Genomic DNA, 11127 nt, shown 5'->3' on the forward strand with positions numbered 1-11127 from the left:
ATGCAACCAAAAAACATTCAGTCCTCTGAAATGTACTTCCAGCCAAAAGATAAATTGGCAATGCTGGCAGCATCGCCAGCATAAGTGAAACTGCCTAAGTGAAATACTGATGCATCAAGTAGCCAGGATGGGAAAGATACAAATGCCAAATATGTGGCATCACTGAACTGGTAATATAGGGTATTAGTAACAATAGGTGAAGTTGTTGAATGTATCCATGAGGAAAAAAGAAAATTAAAATGTTTGTAGTGCCTATAAAATATATAGCGATGATGCTTCTCAATGTTAATGTAATTTTGGTATAACTGAGGCAATTGCCTCAGGATAACTATTTCTGGTACCTCACTTGCAGTCTAACTTTCCAAGCACATTGGTCAAATCATATTCCAAGTCTCTGATCCGTGTTCATCTAGATATTTCAGATAAATTGCATGATTCTTATTTCTTGACAAACAGTTATTAGAACAATGAAGCAAACACAGAGGTGGTCTCAGGCCAATGGATGAATTCACCCGGAGTGTGACACAGGAATCCCAGCATCACCTGAAGTGCAGAACAGGTGCAGAACTGAATCAGCCCAGCCTCGGCCCCATTTCCTCTGATCCTGCCTTCCTGTTTACTTGTAAGAGCAAAGGGATTTCATTAAGCAGACGAATGGAAATCAGCTTATTGATGTCTGAAGAGGTGGCAAGCTGCAGCTGCTAATCAAGAGCTGAGCAGGTTTCAGCTGTACACTTTCTTTGTGCCATTAAGGAAATAGTGTATCAACTTTTAAGCTCTAATTCTGCCTTTATCAGTGCGTTAAAACAGAACTGGGATACCCATAGACTGCTTTTGGTACTGATACCTAGCCCAAACCTCACTATCCTACAAGCCTTATTATGCACAGGACTGAACTCTAACAAATGTTTCTTCAGTGAAAAAAAAGAAAATGCATACTTATTAAATGGTAACACTGCGTACTCTGCAGTGGATGTCCTTTCCATTGACACAGATCAAATAGGTGCTATTTCTCTACATGTGCAGGAACAAGAAGAATTATTTTAAAATATGAACTGCATCATTTGCATGGAGACAACTAAAGAACATTAAACAAAACAAAGTGAGTCAGCATGCAAGTAAAACCCAGACTGGCAAAGCGTATAAGGTTAATAAGAAATGATCATCACAGAACTCAGTTTTCCCCATTGATTTAACTAGGACCAGCTCTGTCTGACAGCAGCATTTGATTTACCAGTTGATAGAGCCATGTACATATTCTCCCAGACAGACTTAAAAAATTATTCCTCTTTTCCTGGCCAAGGAAACTTTGTCAAATACCATGGATCACTCTTAGCTAGAGAACAATTGGTAACCAGCCACCTATAAAGCATCAGATGGGGCTACTAGCAAATAAATACTTCTTCAGAAATTTGCAAAATTACTACTGAATAGTTTCCTTCACGTAACTAAAGGTCTTAACTTAGGATGCTTTTCTATACTTTACTGAAAGGTGCAATAAATGCTTTTCAGTTCACTAGAAAGTAAAGCTTTGGAACCTGCTAATCCTACTGACAGAGAGTTATCTTCTGTGTAGAATATTGGGAGTACATCTAAATACCTTTAAAAGGACAAACAGAGAAAGAAACATTACATACAACATGTTATCTGGTGAAAGGCACAACAACTTACTTTTGAGTTCAGATTCAGGGAAGCATCCAACCAAAGTGTGCTTACTATCTTACTTAATCATACTTCGAAGAAGACATTAACTGAGGAAGTCGTCTTCACCTTTTGAATTAATAGGATATACAGCCAGCTGGAGTCCACCCCCTTTCCGTGTGGCTGCCCAAGTCTATTTGGAAGCTCAGCTTGTTCTGGGAAAAGTATCATCTGTCTGTGGTGTGGGGAAAAACATGCTGTTTTTCTGTTGTTTCTGTAGATATCCTCACCCACATACATTACAGTCATGAGGAAATAGCATGATTCAGATAGCTCTCTATCTCAAAAAACACTGAAGGAAGTCATATGACAGTGAAAACTGTCATGACTGTATGATGATTAAAGAAATCATAGAAAAAAGTTGAAAAATTCAGTACACGTCAGCATCGATATGCCTTTAAAATGATGATTTTTTTCACAATTTTCTTGGGCGATTGTCACTATTGTTTACCAGTTCTAATTAACTATGTATTTTGTCCAAAGATTACATAAAGGTCAGGAACAAAATCAGGAACAAAGTATGTTTTGACAAACCTACAGTCAGTCTACACAAAGACATTTTATAAAAAGCCTCTGCACCGCCTAGCTCTTCATCTCAATTCATCCGGCCAAGACCCATATAATCAGAGCGTTCTCCCTTCAGGACTCACTGCTCAGAGAACAGAGCCGATAAGATACAGCTCTCTTCTTTTTCACATGCGTGTTTTAACACTTTTTCCCACTGTGTGCATCAGCCTACCCACCACAATACATATTTCCAAGTAAAGTGAAGCCCTTCTTCCAAGAATTCATGTTCTTAAAAGAAAATCGACAGAGCTCAGTAAACAAGAGAGTAACTCACTGGACATGAAAAAATCCTCTTTCGGGCAAAAAGAAAATCCTTGGAACCTTCACTACTAAAACCTGCTGTTCTCAGAGTGCTGGCCACCTAGAGCACATTTGGATTTCGCAACTGCAGCAGTCTCCATACAGCACCAGCAGAGTCTTCAACAATAGGTCCCCACAACGCAGAATTCTTTTTTATAAGAATGTTGTCCTACTTGCAGGCATCATCCCTTGTCAAAGTAGCAGTACAAAAGCAGCATCAGAAGGCAATAAAGATGGTCAATATGGGTCTTACTGAGAATCTCAAAATCTAGGCGGTAACACACTACAAAAGCTACTTCAAATATAGTACACAAGTGCACATGCTGCAAACTCATTGAGCTGCTGGAAAATTACATTAGAGGAGTTGAAGAATATAGTAATGATTCATGAAGGAACAAATTAATTCTCCCATGTTTTCCTGGTGATTGAGATACTTATTTTCTCTTCTTTGTGTTTCTTGGCTGCCTCTTACCTTTTTTTATTGCACAGCACAATCAGATAGTAATTATCAACAAGCTTGATCCTGCTCAAACTGAAGTGAATGGAAAACTGCCAACTGGTCTCAAAGGGAAGGGGAAAGGAGTCCCCAAATTAGGGAATAATAATCACAGTGGCAATAAGCTAAGGCTTCACCATTCCTGTCATTTTGCTTTATACGGCTTTACTTACTTGCTTTAGGGATATAATGATACAGGAGTAGGTAAAAAGCATTTTGCTCCTACACGTTGGACGCGCAGCTGTCATTTCTGTCTCGGGACTGACATAAATGCAGGGGCCATATCATAAGTGGTGCAAATTGTAAAATCTGCTCTGTGGAGCTTCTGATTTATAGGGACAACCTGGCCTAAAATTTCTTCTTCCAACCTTGACAAAGGCTTGGTGCTTCTCTCTGGGAAAAAGGTCAGCCCACAATTGCTCTGAGAATTCACGCTAAACTTCAGACACTAATAGACAAGTTATTAAAGAACTGCTTGCCTTACCTGACGTCCACATGAATAGCTTTCTCTGCAGAATGCTGCTGTAACTGCCCCTGAATTTTATTTCAAACAGCAGATTTATGCAAATCTTCATTGCTTTTATAAACGGGGAGTTTCCCACATGTGAAATGGAGGCTGAATTAAGTTAAGATTATGTGCATCCAATGATTGTTTTTGAGCAAGTTCTGCTTTCCCTTAATCACAAAGGGGCCCTACCGAAGGCAGCAAGTCCCAAACTGCCTGCAGTCATGAGGAAGCTCACATGGAAAGAAAGGAGGAGAAGCCTGTGAACGGCCACATATTTTAAGTCAGAGGCCGATCCAGTGGGCCAAATCACAAGAGTAGAGGCAGGCTGCATTTCCTCTGTTAGTTCACCCTTCAGTCGTAAACGGCTTCAGCAGCCTCTGCCGCTCACTGAGCGCTCACTCCTCCTGCCCCGTGCTGCATCAGTCATCTCACCAGAAGCTGCTCATGTCTTTGACTTCTTAAGTAGATCAGCCTTTTCTGACAGAATTTGCTCTCTGACATCCTTGTCACAACGCCCTTTAAATGACTAAAACCACTGCCAGTTTTTGAAAGAGGGGGCTCAGAAATACCGCACTCCTCTAAGCTTTGTGAAAACAAGTAGCCAGGCACAGCAGAGACCTTCTTAGCGCTCCCACAGCAGGTAAGGCAGAGACAGCTGCAGGCTTGTCTGCCCCGCAAGGCCAGCAAGCCCATCCGCAGAGGTACCAGATGGCCACCCAGCACATTGCAGTGCCACTTTCTCAGCTGCGCCAGCCAGTCAGGTAGGTGAGAGGGGGCAGAAAGTCATGACCGTAGCGGTGACCCTATGGGACACGCGAAAAAGTTGCAGGTATTGTGCAAGGAGTGAGCCAAGTAAAACAAGTGAGGCAGCGGGGAATACCCGGCCACCAACAAACGGTGTTAAGGCCATGGGAGGAAACTGGGGGTATTGCGGGGCGGTCTGTGCTGGGGAACATGAGGAGCGTGGGCTACTGCCTGGACGAGACATGAAAAAAGCAAGAGCTGCTCAACGAGGCAGGCGAGGGGGACGCACACCAAGGCTCGCGGGTTCTGCTCCTCAGGGCGCACGGCCACGCTCGGCGTGCCGCGACCCCTCGCTCTCCTCAGCCTCGCCTGCAGGAACGCCTGCCGCTGATACTGCGCCGCCTGCAGGCCTCCTTCCCTCCCGGCAGCAACCGCAGGTCCGGCGCCTCGCTCAGAAACAGCCGGCGGGCGGCCGTTGGGAGAGGGGGCGCGCGGGCGGCAGGGCGGCCGTTGGGAGAGCGGGCGCGCGGGCGGCAGGGCGGCCGTTGGGAGAGCGGGCGCGCGGGCGGCAGGGCGGCCGTTGGGAGAGGGGGCGCGCGGGCGGCAGGACGGCCGTTGGGAGAGGGGGCGCGCGGGCGGCAGGGCGGCCGTTGGGAGAGCGGGCGCGCGGGCGGCAGGGCGGCCGTTGGGAGAGGGGGCGCGCGGGCGGCAGGGCGGCCGTTGGGAGCGTTACCTCCCGCCGCCTCACGGAAGGGGCTGCTCTGAGGGAGACAGCCTGCCTGCGAGCGGCGGGAACGCGGTCCGCCCCGCCGGCAGCCCGGGCAGAGGCGGGGACTCCGGAAAGTTTGGCCCCAGCGGCACCGCCGCGGCAAGGAGTTAGCGCCGGTGGGCTGCGCGCCGAGCCCCAGCCCCTCCCGCGCCCGGCGGGGCGGGCGGCGCCGGCGGCCGCGCGGGGCGGGCGCTGGCCAGGGGCGGGCTGGCCGGCGGCGGAGGCGCGGGCTCTCCGCCGGGAGCCATGGGCCAGGACGTGCCGTGGCTGAACCACTCCGGCAGCCCGCGGGCGGCCGGCAACGCGTGCGCGGCGGGCGGGCAGCGCGGCGGGCCCGTCTCCGCTGCCGCCTCGGCGCTGCTGGCGGCGCTCATGGGGCTGCTGGTGCTGGCCACCGTGCTGGGCAACGCCCTGGTCATCCTGGCGTTCGTGGTGGACCGGAGCCTCCGCACGCAGGGCAACTTCTTCTTTCTCAACCTGGCCGTCGCCGACCTCTTGGTGGGTGAGTTCCGCGGGCGGCCAGGCGCGGCGGCGGGCGGGCGGCCGAGCGCACGTCACTGCCGAGCTCTGTCCGCAGGCGCCTTCTGCATCCCCCTCTACATCCCCTACGTGCTGACGGGCGAGTGGAGGCTCGGCAGGGGCTTGTGCAAGCTGTGGCTGGTGGTGGACTACCTGGTGTGCACCGCCTCCGTCTTCAACATCGTCCTCATCAGCTTTGACAGGTTCATCTCTGTCACCAGGGCGGTAAGGCTGGGCGAGCGGTCCCGAGCTGGGGAGGGCCGGGAGACAGGAGAGCCCCCAGCACGGAGCTGGGAGCAGCCACACTGACCGAGGATGGTCTGCAGGGGCTCTAAGGCTGCCCCTTAGAGCAGGACGTTCTGCTTAGGTCACCCAGCTCTCACCCCGAGTGGATCTCACCCAGACACCACAGGAGATACGGGATACCTAGATAGTTCGCTTTGATCTTGGAAATATTTCCAGGAGCAAAAGGCTTTGCCAGAAGAGAAAACACTTGCCTCTCACTTTCACACTGGAAAGAGTTACCTTGTTTTAGAAACGGGCAGTTTGCATATGCTTCTAGCAGAGCAAAGGGAGCAGTGTGCATTTATTTCCTTGCCAGCCATGCCTTGAAGAGGTTCAGAAAGTATTATGCAGCTGTAATGGACTGCTTCAGCCATGAATAGTTCCAAAGTGGCAGAACACAAATTAAGCCACTGTCATCCTTCAAAGGAAGGAAATGCTATTTCCATTTAACAGCTGCAGAAATAACTGGAGCCTTACCTTGGTCATGCAGCACAGCAGTGATCAAAGGAGAATTAGATTGGCCTTTCCAAATCCAAAGCGAACTTCATTTCTCACATAGATCATACAGCCTCTAAGTGTTTTAGATCCTGTTGAAATAACGTTTTATCTGCTGATAAAGAGGCTTCAATTTTCTACACGCAGCTCTTGGTTATTCGTCATGCCCCCGTTCCGCCTACATTTCTTGAAAGCATTTATTTAGCTTCATTGCTCATTACAAATCACATTAAGAAGCAATAATACTTTTAGCAAACAGTACAAAGAGAGACTGCAAGATCACTTAAACAGTTTATATGCAACTTACAAGTGTTTTTCCAACTTCTTTTTCAAGAGGGAGAAATGACCAATTAATTCTTAAACCTCACTTAATGCCTTTATTTTCTAGGTACTGAATTCGCTGTGAATTTTATCTTCACAAACCAAACTCTCATGACTATACACTTAGTACAAATATATAGATTTGATAATTTCAGAAACAGGGAAACTGGTCACTTACTAGCTGAAGAAGTTCAGTCTCTTTCAAAAGTTTCAGATCAATAAAAGTCCTTCCCAAAGCAAGAGTACAGAAGCTGCCTATTGTGTTAGGGCAGTATAAGAACAAAAACGTACAAAGTTCTAAATTATTCTCTATTTCAGTGAAAGTTTTAATCTTCCTACAAGGCTGCTCCTGAAATCATTAATAATTTTGTCATGATTCAGAAAAGAAATCTGAATTTCTCAGCTGCCTGGGGAATTCTACTAGAATACTATTGGCTTGGGAAATCATGGTCCGCAGATTCAGGCAGTAGACATGAACCCTGAATGCAGAAATCAGGTTTGAGACTCCCATGTTCCAAAATGGCAGGGAAGTTCACATATAAAACTAAACTAACCCAGATCCCTTGCTTGTAAATGAAAGTAGTATTATTTGTTGCTTCAGAAATAAAACAAAAAGTCCACAGTGCTGGCTGCTGTAGAGATGTGAAAGACTGAATTCTGATTCATCATACGCATATTGTCCAATAGACCAAGGAATTAGAATGCTGGGAATCAGGATGTTCATTTGTGATTCTTCTCAATTCTATTACATGTTTTATTCGCTCACAATTACTGACAAATACTTTTAACCTTTTTTCACCTTAGATTCTCTACTTTATAAACAAGAGAAATTAATTAGTCTCCCTGTAAAGCATTCTGCCAAACACAACACTTCATCTATAAGTCTGAATTGCAAATGTGTTGTGCACATAAAAGAATGAAATACCTGAAAGAATGAAATTAAGGAGATCACAGACAGAAATAAAAGCTTTTATCCATTAATTTTTTGACAACTTTCACATCTTAAGTTCTGTATGGAAAGCTATCTCTATACAAAACAGGAATGTAAGATTTTGCGTGACTATTCTGTGAATTCAGATCCCTTTGTAGAAGTTTAAGTCACTTAATTTAAAATGCATATGTGAATTTTTGAGGGGCCATGTTTTTTAAATATTCTGTAAACAGGCAGCACAGAATGCAGCAGAATACATAACTGGTGACAACTGGTTCTAGGAACTGCAGTGTTATTTGCTTTAGAAAAGCCTTGGTTTTCTAGCTTTTAAGATCTCAAAACACATACAGCCTTCTTGATGATGATGATACTGATTGTTGGAATGGATATTGCAGAAACACCTTTTCTTTGGTACTAGTGAAGCTTGGTATGACCCTCACCCTCAAGCCAATATATTACTGTCAAAAATAATAGAGGGGGCTGTATTCCAACGTTCCCTTGGAACTGTTTGACGTATTACTAACATACACGACTTAACTTTTCTCTCTCAGGTGAGTTACAGGGCTCAGAAAGGAATGACCAGAAATGCAGTATTGAAGATGATCACTGTATGGATTGCTGCTTTTCTCCTCTATGGTCCAGCCATCCTCAGCTGGGAGCATGTTGCCCAAAAAAGCATCCTCCCTGAAGGAGAATGTCATGCAGAATTCTTCTACAACTGGTATTTCCTAATGATTGCATCTACTATTGAATTCTTTACACCTTTCATTACTGTTACATACTTTAACTTACGTATATACCTCAACATAAGGAAGCGCACATCCCTCAGAAATGAAAACCTATCACCTGGTCAAGAAGACTGTGAAATGAGTTTCCAGGGGAAGAAAAGGGAACACACCATATTTTTTGTAAAACCTGCTAACAGGCTCAAACATGAGAAGAGAGCAAACAGCCTTTCTCCCCCTAAACCACAGGCTTCAAAGCTCAGCCTACATAAGCTTGACCATCAGTCGTTAAATTTCAATGTCAGTCAAGACTTTCCACCACTTCAGATAGATGTCAAGACCAAATCACATAGGAATGGTTTATACAGAACTACAGAAAGCGTATGCAACACCACAAGCAGAGGGGACACTGCTAACACCACGGCAAATAGATTTAGACTTTCCCGGGATAAAAGAGTGGCAAAATCATTAGCAATTATTGTCTGCGTCTTTGGTTTGTGCTGGGCTCCATATACGCTCTTGATGATCATTAGAGCAGCTTGCCACGGGCACTGTGTGCAGCATTCACTTTATGAAACTTCGTTTTGGCTTCTGTGGGTGAATTCAGCCATTAACCCTGTTCTATATCCACTGTGCCACATGAGCTTTCGAAAAGCTTTTCTAAAACTCCTGTGTCCAGGAAAAGCCAAAATTCATCCTCATAATTTGATGTGAAAAAAAAGGAACAAATACCAACTTTGAGGAAAAAAAAAAATGCATCTTGCTTTCAGTGGGAGCATAAACTGGCTCAGTGCTCACCTGTAAATGTTAAATGCAATGAGAACTGGGTACTTCAAGGGAATATTGGAAAGTAGATACAGGTGTAAATCGATTTAGGAATGCATAGAAATACAATCATCCATGTTGCTGGAGAAACCACGTGTAATTAAAACAAGGCTGCTATTTGTCAAAGCTCTTTGGGAAATTATGCCAACAGCAGAAGTCTAGTGCACCATCACCAGAAAGAAAAGTGCCAAAAAGAGTAGAGCGTTCATATCAGAGTTAGATTTCAGGTTCTCTCCCTTTTAATAGTTACAGGTATTACTAGTAAGGAATTTCATTAAGTGTTAAGCCTAAGGCCTGCCATATTTTACTTCCAACCCTGCTCTATAAGGTTCCCAAGGGTATCAGCTGTGAAGGGTAGTATACTATTTTTGGGAGGCTACTGCTCCAGTCCCTGCAACATTAACAGCTTTCTTCCCAAATGGCAAGCCAGACAAAATGGTCACTAATGGGAAAAACTAAATACTAATGACCAGGAAAAGCATGGGGCAAGAGGCAACAGAACAGTCAAGTTCTTAGAGAAGCTCAGCAATTGCCAGCAGGTAAGGGAGCACAGATTTGGGTGGAAAAAGCTGATCAAGAATGAGAGCAGAATTTTAGTAGAACTGAAAAATCACGGACAGGAACCTGAAGGGGGTTTGAGCAGCAATACAAGTTCAGAGAGCTGGGAGCTTGCGTACCAGAAAAGTTACAGGGGAAACTCCCTCGCCTAGCTAGGGATTCCTGACCCTTCTTAGTGGAGGGGCTAGGATGCTGCATGGGCAGGAGTTTACTCATAAGTCAAACTTTTACTCCTTAGAGAGCTGCCAGGTATTATTGTTCTTCTCTCTTTTGCTGTAACTCTATAGTAAGACTAATTAATCTGTAAGCGCTGACAGAGATCTCACTATGACAGAGCGTAAAGTAAACATCCCTTGGAATAATTTTTAAAACAGACTCCAAATTTAGTTTTTGTTATTTCTATTGCACTTTGAAAGGAACAAAGGTGTTGTTTTTTGCCCACCTATTGGATCTATCCATCCATCAAGTCATAGATTGTTTAACAGAATATTACTCCAACTGTCTACACTTTAAAATGATGCCTATGAACAGCATGACCCACAGTCTGTTAAAATTGACAGCCCTGCTATTGACCATAGGTGGCAAAAAAGTTTAGTTACTTATACTCTGGTTCCTGCTCTTCTGCCTCTACCACAAGAGACTCACATAGCTAGACCTCGAGTGCTGTCTAGATCTGTCCCGCACAAGAAGTATCAGTTTGAACACCAACAGTAAGAAATTTATCACCACCCTCATGAGCATCTTCTACATGGTTTGAGAAACTTCCCTTTGCTGACAAGTGATAAGTTACTGAACAGCCATAATTGTCCAGTGCCACAGCCAAAATGCATGTTAGATCAATTGATCTCAAAAGTATACATATTTTAAATTTCATTTTGTAAGAATTCAATAAAAGTAAGAGCTGTGCAAGAGACTTAACTGTGTAGCCTTTTACACATGGTAAAGGGAAACATCAGTCTAGTAGTTTCACAAGCCACCTTTTTTCCAGTGCACTGTGATACTTCGCTTCATCTAACAGTAGCTTCTGTGCTGAATGGTAAAGTTAATGATCTTTCCATACCTCATGACTTCTCTGTACCTCCTAACTGAGTATTCCTAGCTTAAGTTGTCATGTTTTAAAGTAAGGCCATTTCCTGCCTTCGATCACCTTAGCTGCCCACCCTTGAGTTTTTTCAAGTTTTATATCCTTTCCTGTGAGACGACCAGGATTGCACGTACCAAAAATAAAGGCAGACCACAGACATACACAGCAGTAGAACAGTTTGTGTACTCTAATTCTTAGAATTCATAGGATTATATTTGCCTTTTCAAGGACAGATGGTGAACAGTAAGTTATTAGGCCTCCCCCACGAGTATCTTCCATTTCATCATCCAAACAAGGTA

At 44.7% G+C, this 11127-nt stretch overlaps 1 protein-coding gene across 2 annotated transcripts; it reads left to right on the top strand.

Annotated features, from left to right (window-relative positions):
- The first annotated feature begins 3572 nt into the window (after nucleotides 1-3572).
- LOC104146420 (histamine H3 receptor) lies at nucleotides 3573-10657 on the top strand. Of its 2 annotated transcripts, XM_068955953.1 has the most exons (4): nucleotides 3573-4753; nucleotides 5542-5587; nucleotides 5663-5829; nucleotides 8188-10657. In XM_068955953.1, exons 1-4 carry the CDS (start codon nucleotides 4358-4360, stop codon nucleotides 9073-9075), a joined length of 1497 nt encoding a protein of 498 aa, XP_068812054.1. In that variant the 5' UTR covers nucleotides 3573-4357; the 3' UTR covers nucleotides 9076-10657. The 2 variants fall into 2 exon arrangements, with proteins under 2 accessions (XP_068812054.1, XP_068812055.1); XM_068955954.1 differs by lacking the exon at nucleotides 3573-4753 and having other exon boundaries at nucleotides 5290-5587.
- The last annotated feature ends 470 nt before the right edge of the window (nucleotides 10658-11127 follow it).

The sequence above is a fragment of the Struthio camelus genome, chromosome 10, assembly GCF_040807025.1.
Source record: "Struthio camelus isolate bStrCam1 chromosome 10, bStrCam1.hap1, whole genome shotgun sequence".
In the NCBI taxonomy this organism is placed as follows: domain Eukaryota; kingdom Metazoa; phylum Chordata; class Aves; order Struthioniformes; family Struthionidae; genus Struthio; species Struthio camelus.